Source organism: Astatotilapia calliptera, chromosome 9 (genome assembly GCF_964374335.1).
Source record: "Astatotilapia calliptera chromosome 9, fAstCal68.1, whole genome shotgun sequence".
In the NCBI taxonomy this organism is placed as follows: domain Eukaryota; kingdom Metazoa; phylum Chordata; class Actinopteri; order Cichliformes; family Cichlidae; genus Astatotilapia; species Astatotilapia calliptera.
In genome coordinates, this window is record NC_137430.1 from 15448435 (window position 1) to 15471227 (window position 22793).

Consider the following 22793-nt stretch of genomic DNA (forward strand, 5'->3'; position numbering starts at 1 on the left):
GACATTAACTGCCTCAGAGGACACAGTTAATCTTCTGCCATTCCACACTTCAAAAGCTACACTATGAAAAGCTGAATGAATGGACATGTATAAAATTTATACGGTAAGCTCGAAATGAGCATTTTTACTCTTCCGTGTTGACCACAGTCATGGCTGAAATTATTATATTTTCAGGTTCCCTCCATTCCAATCTTGTGAACATGATATCTCAGTAACGGTTGAAAAAAATGGGAATTTTATCAAATTTCTCAAAAAAACAAAAAACAAAAAAAAGAGTCCTCTTAAAGCCAAGATAGAAATGATGGGAATTTGGTCATAGAGGCATACAACTGCAAAGTGGTAATACTAGTTTTAAGTTCTCAGACATCTATAGTAAAAGTCTGCCTTATTGATTGATTGATTGATTGATAATACTTTATTCATCCCGAGGGAAATTGGGTTAAGGCTGCCAGCCGTGCCAGCGCCATCTTACCCTTCAGTGTATATGTGATATGATCAGTGTAAAAATATTCTATTTTAAATATGCGGAAAATCAATTCAGTGTACAAAATGTCAAATTATAGCAAGAAATTACATAAAATGAAAGTGGGCCACCAGCACTACCCATGCCACGAAGCTCCCTGTGTGCACTTTTCTGCTGATGTTAATGTCAGTACCTGGAGGGAAAGAAATTCCACAAACTGACTTGCTGGAACATGGATCCTATTACAGTAAGACCAATTCTTTTACAAATGTTTGTAAAAGGCAGACTTGCATGGCTAGGTGCACTATTTTAAATGCTTACGGCAATGAGACTTTTTGTCCATATAGCGTATGTTTTCTCAATGGAACTTACTCTGTATGATAGTTTGAAGTCTGCAGACAAGCACCTCATCAACATTTACTAACCACTACTTTTTACTTTCCTTTAAAATGCCTGAATAAGTGTGGGTAAGCTGATAAGCTATAGGTTGATCACTGATTATCTGCAAACTGCCTGCAGAAATCTCAAAACACAACGCTTCTGCATGACCTTCAGATGCTGACTTTGCTGCCATCAGTATCTCCCTCCTGCTTGTACCATGGGGCACTGACCCATGTGCTCCTAAGTTCCACTGTTGACAGTCTGGTGTCAGCTGACCTTTGTATCTTAAAGGGTCAGCTGAGGAAAACAACAGAAGTACAGCTTCTTTCTTAACCCTGTCTGGTATCTACTCATGTATTTTCTTGGTGTTTCAAGATATCTGCCCCCCAATTATATGAGGTTGCACATGTACTGTGTCTTATCTGACATCAGAACAATACCAATTATTGATAAACTAGCATGCGATCATATTAATTTGGGCCAAGGCTATTTCGGCTCAATCCGTTCCTTGCCATGGAGTACAATAACCAGAAATATGTTTGCAGAATAATTGGATGGTTATTCAAATGTTTCTCTCTACAACATAACATTGATAACAATTGGATTCTTTAAAGAAACAGAAAAAATAACCCCTGGATGCAAAGAAAAAGAAAAAAAAAAAAGAGTCTCTTTTGGGCCAGCAAAGCTGCAGTGGCTGACAGCCTAAAACTCTGTCTTTATTGAATGATCATATATTTTTCATCATAGAAATGCTTTGAACCAAAGTGTGGAGTATCATTTCAATGGACTTTTAAAGAGTCATAGTGTCACCAGAGGCTGGCAATGTGGTAGCTTGGACTTCCCCGAGCAAGTTGCAATGAAAATTGTGCACAAATTTACACAGAAAATACAAACACACAAACTGAAAGAAAAGGGTAATATAAGACTCACTGTTGCCAGTGTTAAGAAGCAGCATTTAGCTGCATTCACATTTCCATACAGCAGTTATTCAAGTAGCACAAGTCCTCTACACTATGAGCTTCATTCACCCATTCAAACATATTCATACAAGCACTCTATGCCAAAATGCTTTCTATCTAACATTCACACACATTAACACTCCAATGAACACATCAGGAGCGACTTGGGGTTCAGTATCTTGCCCAAAGATACTTGGGCGTGCAGACTGGAACTGCAAGGGACCGAATCACAAAACTTCCAATCAGTAGATGGCCTGCTCTAGCTTCTGAGCTACAGCCACCCAGAAAAGAACAAGCATACATCCCCAATGTCATCAAAGATCAAGATCCCTGATCTAAGCCTGAAAAAGATATCCACGCTTAATCACATCCATTTTTACTAACCAAGAGTAAATATAGTCTCTACTGCAAAGAGTATTTATTTCTTTACAAAACAGTTTGAACTACTTTTTCCAAGTAGCTTTAGATAACCAAAGCAGACATCTCCCTAGAGTAGCTTTGCTGAAGTTCAGTGTCTTCAAGTGAAGCAATTGGAAGGTTCCAAAGCTATGATTTCAAAGTAGCTTCCCCAACGCTGACTGTTGCTATATGAAAACTCATACATGCAAAAGGAAAACATGTGAGGACGGGGGAAAAAAAACATAATTTTTTGTTTCATATTCAGGTCCTTCCTTCCGACCCCACAGGGAAATCATTACTTCTATCCTTCTAAATATGCATGTTGTTAATTATGCATCTTGTTATCACTGGCTAATCTGCATACTCTCATGTTTAAAGTCCCTCTCATTACCATTCAGAAGGCCATCTCACAGGTGTGCTGAGTAAATATACAACACACAGTAGCTGATTAAAAAAAAAACACGCGCACACACATGCACACACGTGCAAACAAACAACAAGTTTACACACGGTCCGCATTCACGCTCGCATATTCAAACACAGGGACATTTTAAAACAAGTGGAGACACATGCGCCTGCTCACTCGAGTGTATAGACTCCCAGAAACATACACATGGACACGGAAACAACAAGAGTGGACATCAACCGAGTTGCAGACATATTACGCAACCCCGCTGACAGAAGGTTCAGGTTTCCCTCCTACGGGTGGCTGTTTGTTTTGTGCCAACTCATTAAGTACACAGCTGGCCAAAAGAGTTGGAGTGGGGTAAGACCACATGGGTCCTCAGATGAGTGTCTGATTGGATTTCAACAAAATATTTAAGAATATAAAAGGCTCTCTGTCACATATTAGAACATACGTGTAACACTTAAAAGTAGGTAAAACCGCAGCTTGATTTGACTGAAGCAAATTAAGCATCTGTACTTCATAGTAGGGCTGCTCGATTATGGCAAAAATGATAATCACGATTATTTTCACTGAAATTGAGATCTCAATTATTTGACGATATTTATTTAACCCTTTAAGACCTACGATAGAACCAAGTCCGCCAGAGCTTATATTATGTTTTTACATGTTGTAGTGCCATTTGTGGGAGCATTTCAAGTTGCTATACAACTGTTATAGCCCATATTTTAATAATATGTATGCATTAAGTGCATAGTAACTACATTAATTGCAAAAAATAGTTTCTCACCACAGGAAATTTATTTTGAGTGTCTTCATAGTTTTATTTTGGAGATACAGCAATTTTTATATACTGCAGGAAAAACAAAAAACAATCCTATGATGCAAATTTGGAAAGAAAACAGCATGTGCATCAAAATAAACAATTTCCAGCTGTGCAATTCGAGTTCTAAGCATCCCAGAAACTATTCAGAAAAGTCAAACATGACTTATAAAAACGCCAGTATAGGTTTTTAAGGCCTATGTTACGACCCAGTGATGTGTGTGTTGTGTTATGCCTCCCACGAGGGGGATGGCTGTGGGTATCTTTCCCCTTTTTCTCTCCTAGGAGGTGGAAACCTGGGCGTGGCTGCTGGGTATCCGGGTGGAGTCTCTGCCTGTCCTGTGTGGATCCTGTGTGGATAATTGATGGACCACCTCCGGTACTTAAGGACTTAACGACAGCCACCTGGAAGTAAAAAACTACATTTTCTGCGAAAATGACGTCACTTCCGGTTTCGGCCAGGAAATGACGTACATGCGATAGTTCGCGCTGACGTCTGTTTCAATGTGGGAAGTGTTACAAGCAACTGATCGGATCGGAATATTATGTTTTTGTTGCTGCAAGCGCTTTTTATGCAATTTTTGCAAAGCTATATGTGGAAGGAAACCGTGACCGAGGACGAGCTGATGGCATGAGATGTAAGTACAACTCCTCTGGTTTCATATGCAAAAATTTTTTTATTGCGCTAGCTTACGCGGTTCCGGTTCTACAGGGATTTAAAAATAGTTAGCAAAACAGAGCGTGCTGCTCTGACCGGCTTTAAAGGGTTAACAATAACAATGTATTGAATAATGACTTTAAAAAATTATATAAAATAGTGTGCAAATACTGATAACAGTGCAAATGTTTGCAATATAAGAAATAAATGAAAAATGTAAACATCTATGTTTAGTGAACTTTGCAGTGTTGCTCTGTGGTGCAGCTACGACACTGTAGCAAAGTTTACACACTATGTCTACTTGATCCACGTCTGACTCCGCGAACCCATAATGTTTCCACACCACTGAAGTTTTTTTACCTCTCTTTTCAACCAACAGCAGTCACTCTCCTCTCCAAATAACTTCTGCTTAGCTTTCCGAGCTTCCCTCGGGTCCTCTTAATTGTTGTGACGCGTGTTCGAAAAGCAGAGAGGTGCGCTCGATTTGCCACACGGAGCAGCGCGAGAGTAAAGCACGAGGGAGGGGCTAATAATTGGCTCAGTCATTTTTAATGATCGTTGAAAGCCCAGATCGTAATCGTGATTAAAATTCGATTAATTGAGCAGCCCTACTTCATAGTGTGTATGAATACAAGTGCCTTATATGGAAGTCATGGGGATGGTTTTGTAGCGAATTGGCTCTACATAAACACAATTGCACTTAACATTTCAAACTTCAAATTAAATTTAAATTCTCTGCAAGCAATAAATAAATTAAGTTTGTATTCTCATTTAGTAATAAAACACATTATACAAACATACTGTAGATTGTACGGAGCCCTAAAAGTTTGGCAGCAATAAAAGTGGAAGACTGATTGCTATTCAAATGCCAGCAATTATAATAATAATCATCAAAATAATACAAAAAAAAATAGACAACAAGGGACTCACTCAGGTTCCATTTGAGCCCAGTGGTGAGTGTCTGGCAGGGTCCACCTACTGGAATCAGGCTGCACCAGTCCCCCTCCAGACCTGTATTCACCTCCAGTCTGTGGCTGCCCTGATGGCACACAGCATTAGTGTGAACATGAATTAGTGTCTATGTGACTCTGTGTGTGTGTGTGTGTGTGTGTGTGTGTGTGCATGTGCAAAATCACTGAGACAAACAAACATGAAAGCGGAAATTAAATTTGGAGAAAGACTTCTTAAAGATTTTGAGCCCCAGCAGAGAAACTTCTTCACCAAGACTCATTAAAATAAATTATTGCTCTTGTCAAAGCTGTAACCAATTGTTGGTTCTTACTCTAGAGGAAAAAAAAAAAAGAAAGAGAGACCTAGCCATTTTGAATTATAATCTTCTTTACTTTGCATTGCAGGGGGGCACGGAATTTTTGTTAATCACACCTATAACTGTACTCACAAGCAACTTTAAAGTCAAAAATAATTACAGAGTTACAGATACCTCACTTGAAGCAAGAAAAAAAGGTTCTTTCTGCTGTAATGTGTCTTAATGCCTTTGAAAGCAGAGAATCTAATGTAAATTTTCTATTTCCTAATTGTGTCTAAAAGATGGATAAAGAATTTTTTCTGAGCCACGGTGACATTTCATGTAGCGCTTTACAAAGCCAACGAACATAAACAAAATTCTGAAATGTCACAGTATCCCTTTGAAAAACTCGGGCTGGGTGACAAAAAAAGCAAGGGAGTCGCACAGTGTAGGTGCAAGCTAGTTTCCAACTTTTCAGGCTAAATAATGACTTTGGTCTCAGTGCACTGGTTATATTAAAGCCTGGTGCTGGGACACAAAAGGTCAAGACAAAGTTTCTCACATCCACGGTGTACACCAAATATAAAAAGAAATACCCTAGTTTCATTCTAGCACACAGATACATATTTGATAAACAATTCTGTGGCTGCAGGAAAGTATAACAAGCCTCAGAGTGAGCAATTACGTGCCATCAACGCGATACGTTTCGGGGCTACCGTTGCCGTGTACGTTGAATTCACCATCCACTCGTAACACTTGAGTTGGTATGTTTAATGCCAACAAAAAAAGTGTTGACAGCTACAGCTTGCACCAGTCGTCTAAAAGATAGAAGTATCACGCAGGCAAAGACAGCATGATATTCAATTAAGAGTTTGAAATCCTTCTTTTGACGTGTTTAAAGTTTTCTTTGCTTGGCTTCCTGGAGTTGCAGAGCCAGAGGGAAGGAACGATGCGGAAATTCTGAGCTTTGGAGCTTTTGGTGTTTAGGAAACAACCCCGAGGATGTTTTCTATACTTAAACACAGTATCTTTGTGTAAACGTGTCAAAGTGACACAGTAAATAAATCAAAGCAAGGCAAACGCATGTGCACTTGCACATGAACACGCACACACATATAGAAGAGAGGCTTGACGTAGAATAAGAATGTAGCCCTTTCTGTTTGTGAAGATACAAACAGACAACATGGAGTCAAACTCTGTCAGGGGGCAAGCTTAATTTTTAGAGTTAAGTTACTTGTGACTTAACTACTATGTAAGGGCATTCTTATTCCAATGTATTAAATATATATAATTAACACTCAACAAAAGCATGTAAAAACCATGTAGGTACAACGCTTGTATTGTTTACTCAGGCTGAATTGTGTGGTATTGATTGAGCTTACTTTTTAGCAGCCTGGTGTAATTTTCACATAATTCAATAAAGATAAACACAGTGGTCGGCCGTGTATAATGGTACTGTAATTTTGCATGGTGCTTTTTTTTTAAATCAGATGGTGCATATTTTCTGATGCTGCTTGAATTTCATGAAAAGAAAGAGAAGCTTTCCACGCAGTACAAAGAAACTGTGACGTTCTGTACAAACTACAAGATCGATTTTTTGACCAAAACACTTACTAATTTGTTTTCTAATTCCAACCAACATCTCTGCTTCAAATAAAATAATTTTTATTTTTTGGTATAACAACATGGCCTATTTTTTTTTTACTTTAGACTTTACTTGCTGGTACCAGGTTGGAACCCCTTACACCTTCAGAACAGCCTTAATTCTTCAAGGAATATATTCAACAACATGCTGGAAACACTAGTCAGAGATTTTGGTCTATATTGACATGACAGCATCACACAGCAGCTGCAAATTTGTGAGCTGCACATCCATATGAATCTGCAATTCCGCCACATCCAAAAGTGACTGCAGAAGCCTTTTGAGTGTCATCGTCATGTTCAAGAAACCAGTTTGAGATGATTTGACAATGTGGTCTGGTACCCTGCTGGAAGCAGCCATCAGATCATGGCTATCTGTGCAAACCTTCAGTAGAAGGTGGGATGGATCCATGCGTCCATGTTCTTTATGCCACATCACAGAAGAAAAAAAAAACTTCATTGTAGTCAATGTGTTTCACATCATCTATTGTTCACTTTCGGTGAGTCTACGCCTCAGTTTTCTATTCCTACCTAACAGCAGTGGCACCCGGTATGTTCTTCTGCTGCTGTAGACCATCTGCTTCAATGTTCAACATGCTGCATGTTCAGAAATCATCTTCTGTATTCAGTACTTTGGTTGAAACAAGTGGTTATTTATGATAAGTGGCCATTCTGCTCTGACCTCTGGCATCAACAAGACATTCATCTAGAGAACTGCTGCTTAGTGGATATTTTTTTCTTCTCTTTTTTTGGACCGTTCTTTGTAGTGGTTGTGTGGGAAAATCCCAGTAGATCAACAGTCTCTGAAATACTTAAATCACCTTTCTTTCCGTTTCTAATGCTTGGCTTGAATTTCAGCAGGTTGTCCTGACCATGTCTGCATCCTTAAATGCATGGAGTTCCTGCCATGCCATTTGCTAATTAGATATATGCGTTAAACAAGGAGTTGAGCAGGTAGACTTAAGAAAGCGGCTGGTGAGTACATCTAATGACTGGGTAAAGTCATCAATTAAAATAATTTACTATTTTAACCCTTGTATGGTGTTCGGGTCTGTGAGACCCATTTTCAGTTTTTCTCAAAAGAAAAATTAAACAATTAATTATTTTTTCAACCTGAAATTCATTGGCTTTGGCTTATTTTCTGTGAAGAACATAAATCCGAACTAATTTTCAATGACCTCATACTGTACCTCCCCCCACGCATTTACATTACATACAAGGTGTTCGGGTCCACTGGACCCAGGTCTAATAAAAGTGTTGAAAGTGTAGGTCCTGTGTTCCCACACTCTGTCTTCCTCCTTTCTGGTGCTGCTGATAGTGTTTTCTTCCCCTCCTGCACAAAGTTGCAACATTGTTGAAAATTCAACTATCAACACCGTCTGCTCTTACATTCCCACACAATTTACCCTCTTTCTTGAGGGATCCAAATTTTATTTTCTCATACCATGTCCCACCTGCAAATTAGGGGCATAATACTATAAATAAGACTTTGCCAGTGTGGTTCCTTATCACAACTGATCAAGATGGCAAACGATTATCTGCTGCGAGGGCCATCCAATTGATTTTGGAAGAGAGAGTGGCTTCGGATGATGATGTTGACAAAGAGGTTTCAGAATATTTCACATTTCTGAAAATTCAGAGTCTGACAGGGACTTTGAAGAAGAGGATGAGGTTGAGCACCATTTAGTAACAAAACAAAGACAGGTACCCCATCTGCAGCCAGCTCCAGGACCAGAACAAGCCCACCAGACAGCAAGTGAAGAAATATGGATGTCAATAACTGGTGAAATTGAATGGTCTTCTTGCCCAAGAAATGAGCCACCCTGCAGAGCTGTTACTGTGATAAGCCAGGGCCAACACGGCTGACAGTTACTCATGTGCAGGACATCAAGTCTTCATTTGAGCTTTTCATCCCAGATTCCATCCAGAAAATTATTCTGGATTGCAGATCTAGAAGGAAGGTGTGTTTTTGGAGAGAGGTGGAAGGAGACCAAATTCATCTAAGAACTCCAAAGGCCTACTTTGGGGTTCTTATCCTTGCAGGAGTTTTCGGGTCCAAAGGGGAATCCACAGAATCCCTGTGGGATGCAGAAACCGGCACGAACCTTTCCGTGCATCAGTGTCTCTGGAAAACTTCCACAAAATTTCCAGGATTATCCGTTTTGATAACCGAGACAACAGACCAGCTCGACGGCAGAGAGACAAGCTAGCTGCCATTAGGACAGTGTGGGATAAGTGTGTGCACCACCTCCCCCTGTTTTGCAGCCCTGGGCCTAATGTCACCATTGATGAGCAGCTGATCCCATTTACTTGTGAAACATATTGCTTCACGTGTAAATGTGTTGTGTATTTCCACTCACTCCACTTGATTATAACTGATTTTTTTTTTATAACATTTTATATAAAAAAAAAAAAAACGAGAAGCACATTGATTCATAAATGTGATCTAACAAAGGTAAAGGGAAAAAATTAAACATGTTTGCTGTTCATATGGCTTGTAATTGGGATGAAGTAAACATCTGTTGAGTAATTTAACATAAAATTGTTTGATAGTGTTAATTTGGAAAGACAAAACTCTAGCGGGTCCACCAGACCCATGAACACTGGCCGAGTAACAAAAATATGAACACCGCACAAGGGTTAAGTATTACTCAATTGTGTCTGCACATTAGCTCTGAGATTTAACAGCTGATTGAGAGATATTAGATGCCTGTTTTCTTTGCAGTCTCCCACCTCCCACTTGTTAGCTACTCTACAGATGTATAAGGTCAGGAAATTACAAAGCTGTTGAAGCAGAAGGAAAATGCTCATGAGGGAAAATTAGTAATAAGAATACTATTAGATTTATTTAAGGACCTTTCTTACCCTCCCTGCATTACTTCAATGAACATTTGAAGCCATTTTCTGTCTCATATTTATTAAACTAAATTATTAATATCAGTACAGAACTTGCTCTGGCACAGAAGGTAGACAAGGTACCTCAGGTATCACACTTTATCATTTAAATCAGCTACTGCACTGACAAGTTTCACTCCTTGAAAGGGCATCAGGTAAACAGGCCTGTAGTTCTGACCTCGAGTGTGTGTGCTAGAAGCTAGAATGATTTATAGCATGAATTTGGCTGACACAGTGTTGTGCATTGAATGTCCCACAACACAGAGAGCCAGATTTCTCAAGCATCTTCATAGGCTGGGATGCTAATTTGAGTAAATGTGGCTCTGGTTGGTCCTCCAACTGAGATTCAATAAAGCAGATACTAAGAGAAAAACAAATAAAGCAGACGCAGTCAATGCAACTTTCCTCTTTCTTTTTTTTTTAAAGATGGAAACTGAGTAAATTTAGCTCTACATTGGGACCTAGACTGATTAAAACATCCTCTTAGTGTTTAGGGACACAGAATCACAAGCTTGTAAGCAGCCCTCACAGTGTCCCTATCCATAACTTAATAAAAGACACCATAATTATGCGACACCCTGAGCCAGCTATAGAAACCACATGACTTGTGCACATTTCCCAAAGACAGCATAATAAAACTTTGACACTTCATTTGGGAGACAAAAAGTAAAACAAACAGACACAACCCTGATTAAATCAGTTCATCCCTGAGTCACAGATATACACTGATTTAATCAAGACGAAGAGGCATGCCTCATACATTTCATACAGTGTGCACGTTTAATGGGATACTGCAGTTATGAGCAGCTTGAATGGTATGTGCTGGCTCTGGTGACATAATCCCCAAATTTGTGAAACAGAAAAAAATGTAATTTAGTTCTGGTCATCATTTGTTTTTGGTGTGTAGCTTGCATACAAAACATGAACTCTGTATGTGCTGATTGTGCCAAACGCTGAAACGAAGCACTTAACGAACCTGCGATTGCACGAAATATGTGTGGTGAGGATATTTGGCAAAAGTTGTAAACACTTCAATTACAGATGTAACTTGAACAAATAGCACTGGGCTTTTCGAAGGTTGCGTTCACCTTCATGTACAGGCGTCTGCGTTCATCAGTCGCTGGCGAATTGGAGCTGCGTTGACAAACGAGCTTAATTTACCTTCACTGAAGTAAGATTAATTGGAGGTGTCGAGGTATGAAGCAGCAAATGACAACACGCCTTTGGAATAATGACAAGAAGTAGGGAGAGTGTGTATGAGAGAGAGGTTTACTTAAGGTGTTACAAGGTGTCATCAGGAAGTGAGTGACTGTTAGTTGTTTGTCCCGAGGACCTCTCAAATAAACAACACTGGGGACTATGGAGAGAGTGGGGGAGGGGGCTAACACATGTCCCAAATGGCGGTCATTCAGCCTACTTGTAAACTCAATCATGTGAGAAGAGTGTGAGAAAGTGGTTAGCATTGAGGGAAAACAATTTAGGAGCATCAAAAGAGATTCGCTCACTCTCATTCACAACAGCAAATTGGGGCACCATAAGAGCAGAGAAGTGTGTGTGTGTGTGTGTTCTCTTGAAGTGATTACTTAACAAAGAAACAAAGTGTTCAACACTCCAATCAAGGTGGAAGTAGACCAAGGAAAAGAACATTTTTGAGAAAGAACAGAAAATGAAGGGCTGGGCGAGGGGTGATTAGAAGAACTGGGAGACATTGTGCTCCCCTGCTAGCATAGTGTGGGTAAAATACTAGAGGTCTCCTTGTGTGTGTAGTGTTTATAATGCAGCTTAAGAAAAGCTAGAGTCCATCCTTCAGCTTTATGAAAAATGAAAGGAAAATGTGCTTTGTAGCTCAAAAATGCAAAAAAAAAGAAAGGAAAAAAAAATAGAAAAAGTGGAGGGGAAATTTTACATTAGCATGTGGATGTTAAGGGCAAGTAGCTGGACCGGTAACTTTATTTACCTACAATACCTAAACGCATTGTGGGTGTTTTGTGGGTTTGTATATACTCACAGGTCTGAGTAGATATGCCAAGCTTTTTCCCTGTATGATCAACAGTGGGAGTTGTGTCATTGACAGAGCGTGGTAGAGGGTTTCCACAGATGCCATGGCCTGGTCAAATCTGCCCGCCAGACCACCCAGTGTCACTATTGTATCCACCTGGAAGAGCGACGAGAGGTTAAGAAAACTGAAAAATGTTAGTGTTTGATAAAGCAGTCTGTGGCATTATGTTAGTGTTTTCTTTGCTTCAATTAACATGCCATCAGCAAAACGACAGATGTAGCTGTAGAAAACAAAATATGATTAAAAACAACTACAGTGCATGCATTTTGATCAAAATAAATCACACTTCCTGACTGATGCTATGTGATTTGGGGAAAAGATATGAATCATGAAAATATTATGAAATTTAGGGGTTTGTAAATCATGTTAGTTAGAATGACTGTAATTTGTCTGCTAACCAACACATTTCAAAGAACTTCTTAGTAAAATGAGTAATACCCAGCTATTTTCAAGAATGAACTATGGGAACAAGAAAGAAAACTGGAAGGACTCGTCTTCCCTCTGGTTCTACACATATTCTACTTTCCCAACAAATGCCATTAAATTTTTCAAGCAGTATACGTTAAGTCAAAGAAAAAAAAGGAGGGGATTTGGAGAGCAAAACACTTTAACAAGGCCAGTGCCCTATCTTGGCTTTATATAATTCTACTGATAGAGAGACACACAAACAATAAAGAGAACAACAAGGCTTTCATTTTGGCAGAGAAACAAACACCAGGGAACTCAGAAAAAGAAATAAGATGGAGAACAGATTGAAAAAAAACAACTGAGCTGCACTATCTGTGTAGAAATGTGAAGAATTAAACCAAAGGTGGACAAAATTATTATCAGGAACTTGTTAAAAGCAAATAAATTGCTATTTCCTGGAATTTCAAAGTAACTTCAAAAAAGGTTTTTCTTAACTTTGGGGCAGGACTTTGCTATAGAACAACCTATACGGCTATATCCTCATACAAGGTCTCCAAGCAGTCAAGCACCAGTGCTGCCAGCCTTAACATCAGACAGTCTAAGGGGCAAAGGCGCTGTCACATCCTGACTGACCGTCACACCAACATGAAAAATGTTCCAATGAACCATCAATCATACACTCTTTGATGTTTGCACTTCAGCCACATACAGCATAGAAATACTAGGTAATACGAGCTATTACTATTTTCATTTTTCACCACCAGTGGATAGCTTGGGCTGCAGAACAGTTGTGACATCCAAAACCGAATAATGCAAAGGTTATTTCTCTGTTTAACAATTTCTGACTTTAAGAATTTACAGTGAAGTGAAAAGAAAACTTTTCAACACCTTCGAACAAGCAAACACTTCGCACCTTTAGCCTTAACAAGGTACATTAAGCACATTTGTTTAACAAGAGAAAACTATATATATATATATACACACAGTTGCATAACTGTCCACCAGTGTCAGGCAAAGTCATGTTGAAATATTTGGCCACTTTTATGTTCAGCTTCAAGATGATTAATGGTCGCCTTAAATGTAGGGCTGGGTATCGTCACTGATTTCTAGAATCGATTTGATCCACGATTTGATTCAATCCGATTCTATTCGATTTGAATCTGGTAAATTTAGCCTCAGACAGTCAGAAATATTATAATTCTGATCACGTATCAGTGCATTTCCATATTTTTATTTCTATAAAAAGAAAGCTGAGACTTTCGAGACTTTATCAAAGGTGTAAGCATCACAGCAGATGCCTTTGTGTCAAAGTAACTGAGGATAAAACACAGAAAAACATGAAGGCGACTTTCTTGGCCTGGGATTTTATAAAAAATATTCTGCAGTAGATCAAAAACGAAAGAAAACCATTAATCAACATATGAACATTATGCTGCTGAAGTGAAGCAGAGCAAAGTTACAGTGGTTTTATTAGAGACACAGCTAAGCGTTTTGCAAGTTTGCATAATTTTAAAAAGTTTACATTTGTTCAGTAGCCTATTGAACAGCAGGAATGAGGCTTTCTTTTCGGAAGCAAGTAAAAGGAAAAAACACAGCGGTCGACAGCGCTGTAAACAACTTGTGTGTAATAAGCAAGCGAATAATGCAGAAAACAGATTTTTAGACGGGAAACTGTTCTTGAAGTACAGAGAGAGAGACAGCTACCTCTGCATGAAATGTGATTTTATCGTGGTGGAAGCAAAAGAGCAAAAGTAAGAGGGAATTCATGACGATGTTTATGTGAAGTGAATTTTGGATCTTCTTTTGCTGCTGGTTCATTCAATATTGTTTGGAGAGAGATAAAACCTGCAGCTTCAGAATAAGCACAAAAAGGGCATAAACACGAAGCGCTGACCCGCTGAAACATTAGAATCAGCGAGCTGTCGGCTTTCAGCTTCAGCTGTCCCTTATATTCCCTGCAATATTTATTTTAAATTCAAATTCGGGCTTTAACTAGGCTGTTCCATAACCCTTCTTTCTTTTTTTCTTTTCAAACTATTCCTTAGCGGATATGAAAGTGTGCTTAGAATCATTATCCTATCCACTTCTTGTTCAACTTCAGCATGGAGACAGATGGCCTATTATCTTCAAGTAGTTTTGGATATGAAGCAGAATTCATAGATGATCAAAGACCAGTCCCTGAGGCGGTGAAACAAGCCCAAACTACAGCATTTCCACCACCATGTGTCCCAACTGCCATGAAATTATCCTAAAAGGCTGCCTTTGGTTTGTGCCCAAGTATCAACTGCCATTATAGCTTGGATTGATCTATCCACAGGTTATTATTTCAAAGCTCTTTGGCTTTGTTTTAATTTCCTAACCATTTTATTTTTTCTAATATAATTTTTATAAATGCAGGTTAATTTTTTTATAGTCTTTTCCCAGTTGCAGAAACACGCACATTTGAGACCAACTTTGCAGGAATTAATGTACCTGCAGATCCTGTGATACATTTTTCATGTTCTTGGAGACTCCTTCTTGCATCAGAAAGTTTGCTCCTGGGCTGAAGTTGCTAAAGCAACTAATGCTGCACAAATTGGGACATTTGAAATCTATGCTACTTTTAGATGATATTCCTCAAAGTGGAATGCTTAATTTCTCCGGCTCCATACATACATAACCATTTTTTCTGAAGGCCTTGTATAAGTGTGCATATGTGTCAAGCAGTAAAGCTGGGCAGGGAGTGCAGGAGAGCTGAGAGAGTGAAGTGGTTACTTAAGTTGAGAACAACTTGAAACAATTTTGTATATATTCTTATATATTTTTGTACACCACCAAAATGGATTTTAAATTAAACATCATAACAGGCCAACATGCACACTTTCAGCTTTAGCCTAAAGTGTTTACAAAAGTATAACATTAACTGTTTAAGAATCACAACCATTTTTATACATAGGCATAATCACTCATTTTCAGAAGCTCAAAAGTAATCAGACAACTGACTGGCAAACAGTTTCATATACACGTGAGCTCTGTTCCCTTAAAAACAAATTAAGCAGATAAAAGATCTGGAGCTGATTCTAAGTGTTGAATTTTCATATGGTAGCAGTTTGCTGGAACTTTCAATATGAAGTCCAATTGATGTAATTAAAGGTCATCATTAGCTTGAAAAACCTAAATAAACCCATCAGAGATATTGCAAACACATGATGTGGCCACAACAATGGCCAAATCAACAATCTGTTACATTCTTAGGAAAAAAGAAATGCAATGGTCATCTCAGCAGCACCAAGAGGTTTGAAAGACCAAGGGAGACAACTAAAGCAAATGAGAACAATTAAACCAGGTCACTTATTTTTCCTGATGACACAACTATTGATAGAACTAGCAGACTTTTGATAGAAATCTCTGATCAGATGGATAATGACCCAAAGCATACTGCAAAAGCAACCCAAGAGTTGCTCAAAGAAAAGAAACTAAATTGACTGACTTGGCCATTGAAGATCTGATAAATGTTCCACCCAATGCAGCATGCTTTTCAATTATAAAATACACAACTGAATGCAACAAAGACACACAAACAAGTAACAAATGAAGGTAGCTGCAGTAAAGGCCAAGCAGAACATACGTCTTTAAAATTGGGGTAGTATGTATAAAATTAAAGCCGAGAGTCATAACTTCAATGACATCTTTGGGGGTTCTTTTTTGTCAAATCCACTGTGGTAGCGTACAGAAGCACAGCTACTAAAAATGTGCATTTGTGTAAATACTGTAGATACGATTATAGGCTTATTTTTTATATGTGCGTGTAGGGCTGTTCGATATAACGACATATCGGATGACGATATAAAAACGTCTATCGTTTCATTTTACGCTATCGTTTGTTTTGTGGTGTCGCAAAATAAACTGTTTACGGCAATATTTTTTCATTGTTTTGATGGTCACTGTAGTGGCTATATTAATTTCTTGAAGTTCACTCTTTCTCTTATATTTAATATAACCACACTACGGATGGAAAAGCGCCTGTTTTTATGCCTTGTCGTTAGCAACAATGATGGTAAAACCATCGCTTGTCCGCTTGTTTATTTTCCACATAAACCTTTCACAATAAAGCTCAAGATGGATACATACATACACACACACACACACACACACACACACACACACACACAAACATATATACACTCATCCCCCCTCCCCCTCCAAACGCCTTCTACGCTTATTCCCCTCCGATAGATCAAGGAGACCAGCGCTTATGCTGCAGGGGTGGATGCACTGTCTACACTGGCTGTCTCTCACCCTTTACCCATCCCTGTTGCTTGTCATGTGTTTCTTTGGTGCATTAAGAGTTTTTTCATGTGCTATGTGCAGAGGTGTTTTTTCTCAAACTGTTTTTTGCTCCAACAGGGAGATCAAACTGATCTCCCTGTTGGAGCTCAGTCTGGGGGGAGTTATTTTTTTCTCCTTATCTTTCCTCATGTTGTGCATTTTCCATGTTATACCCCTCTGACCTGTCTTCCCCGTGTGATGTTTGTGTAATGTATGTATGGTCGGAAGGGTAAGATGGCGCTGGCACGGCTGGCAGCCTTAACCCAATTTCCCTTGGGATGAATAAAGTATGATCAATCAATCAAGATCCTGTTGAGACTTTTCAAAATAAACTGAATCACGTGAAAGAGTATGCAGAGTGTTTACGGATGAGAAGCAAAAAAGAGCCGCCAGGTGCTAAAAAATAAACCTTAGACTCAAACGTTAGAACAGGCTTTTCCCCGCAGCACGCCGTGTAATAAATACTCACAAAGAAAACGGCGGCCGTTACAACTTATGTCTAAAAATGTATCGTTTCATGCATCGGTTAAAACACTCGACTCCAGCTACATGACGCGCAGCTGGAAAAACTTCACGCAAGTCGAACTGCCCGAGATTCACAGAATTTACAGAAAATGTTACATTTTTGTGATTTATATCGTTATCGGGACGATAGATGTTTTATATCGGGATATGAGATTTTGGTCATATCGCACAGCCCTATGTGCGTGCATGCTTTGCCCATTTGTAATTACACTGCAGAAAACTACTGCAGTGTGCCTTTGTCAGCCAAAAAGGCCTTTTTTATTACCTTGTTTACTTGACAACAGTGCACTATTACTTCAGTGTATTCAATGTTCTTCATCACTTAAAGGAACTAAGCCATAACTTGTGCTTTAGTTCATAACAGGAGCACAAATTGCCAAACCAAATATGTCATAACTGACTTTCTCCCTCAGGAGTTGCAGTTAAAACAAAACAAAGTGCTGAGATTGAGGTTATTTCAACATCTGGCAGACGCCCCCACATGCAGAGACATCACCTAACTGTTAACAACACTTGGTAAACAAACTCCACTCTTAACATGATACAGATATTGTTACTCTGTGATTTTTCTTTGTGTTAACATATCGCAAGAATGAAACTGCTGAGCAAGTTAGCTTTTAGCAACCGTTACTCAAACCAGAGTCAAAAAAGGGCTGTTTTTATCTACATACCAATAGCCTACACATTTAATGTTTTATAGCACTATGCCCGTGTCAACCTGTGTGTCAGAGTGGATCATCTACACTCAATGACCAAGGTATACCATGGTAGTACCGGGTTAGGCCCGCTTTTGCCTGTAGAACTGCCTTAATTCAGGGTTTTAGAATGGTACCTGCTGTTGTAGCTGATTTCCTTCAAAGTTAGATGTGTTTTGCATTCGTAAATGTGCTTCTGCATATCTTTTAGAAAGTGGTTATTTGAGTTACTGTTGCCTTAATATCAACTTCTAGCAGTCTGGATATTCTCCTCTGACCTCTGGCATCAATAAGGCATTTTCACTCAGAGAACTGCTGCTCACTGGATATTTTCTCTCTTTCACCCTATTCTCTGCAAAATCCCAGTAGATCAGCAGTTTCTATGAAATACGCAGACCAGCCTGTTTCCTCCCCATTCTGATGCTCGGTTTCAACTTCAGCAACTTCAGTCTTTACCTAAATGCATAGAGTTTCTGCAATGTGTAATTAGGTGTATCTGACAAGGTGGCCAAAGAGCACGTGTGTTTTTGAACAACAGTGGAGGTCTGCAGGACAAAGTAAGGGGATTTGGAGATGTGAGACAATCTGTCATTACCACCTGTCACTTTTAGTGCAAATTATTATTCAATAATAAATCCACAGAACACTTATGTATTTTCTTATTTAAGTGTGACCTCTTACCTGCAACAGTAAAGCCCCAAATTCATCTGTGATGTCCTCCATACCCGTATTATAGCTTAGTTCTAAATTCTTGACACTGTGACAAAAATACAGGACACGGAATCTTAAAAAAATAACAAATACTGAAAAAAGAATGCAGAACAATGAGAAGAGGATGAAAGAAACAAAACAAAACACTGTATTGTGTTTCAACGTCCAATGACACACCGGCTTGCTCAATCTTCGCTTTCCATCATCACTTCTGTTGTGGCAGCTACGCATATCAAAGACTACACAACTGTATGAATTTTTATTTGTTCATATTTCATGTTTGTTTACTAAAAACAAACCAGTAAGCGGAGCAAGGAAACTCTCATGGCTCAATGAAGAAAACTTCACAAGCTGATTTTATACATTTGGTCACTTCTCTTTACTGGTTGGCTAGGAGACGAGGAGTAAGCAAAAAAAGAAACAAACACAAAAAAAACCCCACTTCCATTTATTAAGGATAACAACCAAAGAAAGACTAAAGAAAGTAGAAATAGGGGATTGAGAAGAAATGAGCTAACTAAACAGAGCTGTGAGAGGATAAACAGACCAGCAGACCTATCAGACTTGGGGACACACATACACATGTGCGCTTCTTAGAGAGGAAAACACATGTAAACAGCAATTGAATTCACACACAGAAGAACTAGCTGCCCACAAACACATTCACAGAGATACACACTTTTCAAAGCACTAACACACAAACATAACTACACATATATAAATATATATATATGTATGTAAACAAACACTAATCTACCCAGCATAATCCCATGGTAACATTTTTTTAGGGAGGATTTCAACCAACACAATATGAGATCAATTGAGTGCTAAGCTGTATGGAGGAAAAACATACGGGGGCTGATAGGGCGACTCTTCAAAGCCCAAACATCACAATGCCCAGTAATCTGCATATGTTATTACTTCATCTACATTTATAATTCATTAAATGAAAATCAGTGAATCTGAAAACAAAAGAATACGTATAAAACTATCATAAAAAAGTATTTTATATAACCCATGCCTATTCTAAGTGCTGAAAAGAACAAAAGGTCAAGTAAGAGTTATAGTGGGTAAAGAAAGATGGAAAAGCCTTGGGAAACAAACAGAAAAAGTCATCACCAGCAACTCTTACAGAGAGCCAAAAACTGATTGCCAGGCTCCTATCTCTTGCAGGCAAACAGACGGACAAACAGTGTGTGCCGGTTCAAAGGCAGATTACATATTAGCTGGGGGAGAAAAAAAAGAGCCCACGGAAAGGAAGGACAAAAGTATAGCTCCTCTTAAAGCCTGGCAGTGAGCAACAGAGTAAAAATGTGGCAACATGTGAATATGAGATGAATGGGTTTCTGTAGCTTAGCAATGTGAAGTGATTGGGGCGCTAGTGTGTGATTGGAGCAACACTTATTATGCTGTTAAAAATTCTACTAAAAGGACAAAAAGAAACAGAGAAAGGTCAAGAGGAAGGCAGCGTCAAAAGATAATGTTCTAGGACAGTGCTCGTCTTAACAATCATCACTATTAGCATTTTTAAATTAAAAACTGTGCTGTTTACTAAATTACTAACATTATGGACATTCTGTTGGCATTTTGGGAGTCAGGCTGGAAACTGAATGAATCTTTGGATCGTGTTATTGTCTGCGTGTCTGGCTCTGCAGCAGCAAACTGGGCATGAGGCGCTGAGCAGCCTGTTTAGCTCATTTCAGAGTAGTGCATATCAGCTTGTTGGGAAATGTTTTTACACTTTGAAAAAGATCACAACAAAAGTGAAGTATTTCATATTTTAAGACAGCCAAATCTCACTTTGCATTTTCTGTGTAGGTGTAATGCTATTCCAATGATATTTTTCAGCAGCTATTTCTTCGGGGGACGTTGAGTGAGCATGGATGGTCTTTTCAGGCAAAGAGATTGTTTCATATCCATACACCCACACGCATTCACTACAGGGATTTGCCACAAGAAAACCGACAGTAAAACACTACTGACCTCTGAGCACCTGATCTTAAGTACCTGAAGACTGAATGCCTTACTTAAGGGCACAAAACTGAGGGAGACGTGAGCCTTGCTTATTTCTTTTACCCGGTGCTACATCTGCAGCCAGTTAATGTCATAAAAACTGTTAGTGAAATGAAATAAAAAAAACAATTGTTTCTGAAAGTGATATGTAGATGAAATGTGACTTTAATAAAGCAATATGGACTAAAGCATATGCATTATGCTCATATGAACATTTTTAGCACAGGGGTACCTATCAAGCCCAATTATCGCCAAATAATCACCAAATAATACTATAGTTTGCTAATCTGATCAGTGCAAACAACAGATTAGGATTTTATGTCCGTAATACTGCCCAATACATCTGCCCAACATGGACTTTGACCTTGGCATTAGGGATATTTGGATAAGCTTTTGCCACCTGCATCCAGGACTTTATGCTGTCTTATAGGACTGGAGTTTAACAGTCATTTTGATAAATTCAGAAGAAAGTGTTTTCCAAAATGTCAAAGAATTCCTTTAAAATATAAACCATAAATATCAGAAGTAAGTCAGAACCATATATGAGCTGTGTGGCATTTACCTGTAGCTGTCGCTTCTGAATCTCCTCCACCATGATTGCAAGACATTTGGTGTAGTCCGTAAGATCCTGGTCAGCTGTTTCTATCAGCTTGCACCCCTACACACGCACAAATATCAATATATTAAAAACAAATCACAAAAAAACAAGCAGGCAACAAAACACAATCCAACAGATGTACATAAACATAGATAGTGTAACAAATACCTAAGATAAGGGATAGGGGGATAACAGAAAAACTGAAAGCGATAGGGAGATGGAGAGAGGTATAAATCAGTGTTTTACTGTTGTCTGGCTGTCTTTGGCTTGTGTTGCTGAATAATGTAGAGGTTCCAGTCAGTGGCCCTAAACTACAACAACCATGCTCCGGCTTACTTTCCTTCTGTCTCTTTCTCTCTCTCCAGTGTCACTTTCCTCCAAAACACAGCGACTTTGCTACTTCACTGACACACGCGCGCGCGCACACACACACGCACACACACGCGCAGTCATATCAAACTTGTTCGCTGTGCTCTGTTTGATCCCATCCATCCTCCCTCTCCTCCCCTCCTCTTCCACCAACCCTCCACCCCCCATCTCTCCCTCCCTCCCTTGCTGATGCTTTTCTGTTTTCTGCCTCCCATTTATGCAGAATTATTCACCGTTTGCCAGAAATCTCTGAAGGAACTGCTCGCATTTTCCCATATTTCTGCTTCAAAGGCATTACCATAACAGACTGTTTTTCTCTCACCCCCCTCAAAAAAAGGCATTTCTCTCTTTTTTTTCCAGACAACCTGTGTGATTTTTGTGAAAAGGGTCTAATATTACAGATAGCTACAGAGAGAGCCGGGGGAATCGTGAGAAGAGAAAAAAGGAGAGAGAAACAGCTGAAGACATCAAATAATCTGTGATGGGTGCCTAATCATGTGTGTGTTGTGTGTACGTGTGATGATACCGAATCTGCATTTCAAACTGTAAACAGTGTGCATCAGTAGCATCTGATCAAAGTGACACAGCACAAAGATCGCACAGGCACTGTATTTTGTTTTCTCTAAGGTGTGGGTGTGTGTATGCATGTCTGACTTGCCCTGTATTAATTATTTATTGAACAGCGCTTGTGGGTTGACATTTTGCTTGCTATAAACAATGGAAAGTCCCCTTCATGAAATCATTTGCATTTTATTTTTATGACCTTGAATAGTTGAATCTAAATATGCCTACATGTACAAATTTCTTGCACAGTGAGGTACACAGGGAGTAAAGGCTACAACGAAGAATGTCAAAGGGGGACTCTGGAGAAGCACTTTCTTGTACCTGGACCGTGTTATGTTAAATCTGCAAACTTAGTCACCTACAAAAAATGCAGATTGCTTTGTCCATTTCCAATATCCTCATCTTTATGTGTAGCTAACCCTTTTCAAATGTTATTTTTGTGCATTTATCCCGTTTCTAGTAGTTTTGTATGGATTTTTTTATCATTAGTATTATAATATTTCATGATCACTGATTAATGAAGACTTTTTAAAATATAGTGTTGATTTTTAGCAATGATTAATTTGAAAAAGTGAAGAAGATGCTCCTCCATCTAAGAATCCATCCTCTTAACTGTTAAGGCCTCAGTTAGGACTGATTGGCTGCCTTGCAATCACCGGTTACTTGAGTGTT

At 39.0% G+C, this 22793-nt stretch overlaps 1 protein-coding gene across 4 annotated transcripts in view; it reads right to left on the minus strand.

Annotated features, from left to right (window-relative positions):
• Positions 1 to 22793, minus strand: part of tpk1 (thiamin pyrophosphokinase 1) — an 89695-nt gene that overhangs the window by 26726 nt on the left and 40176 nt on the right. For 3 of the 4 annotated variants that reach the window (XM_080306453.1, XM_026179388.2, XM_026179389.2), the window contains exons 6-8: positions 21153 to 21248; positions 11880 to 12026; positions 5020 to 5128 (exon numbers count right to left, since the gene is read on the minus strand). In XM_080306453.1, coding sequence (XP_080162579.1) covers positions 5020 to 5128; positions 11880 to 12026; positions 21153 to 21248 — 352 coding nt within the window. Of the gene's footprint in view, positions 1 to 3407; positions 3837 to 5019; positions 5129 to 11879; positions 12027 to 21152; positions 21249 to 22793 lie in introns of those variants that run through there. The other variant, XM_026179390.2, reaches the window with a different exon arrangement.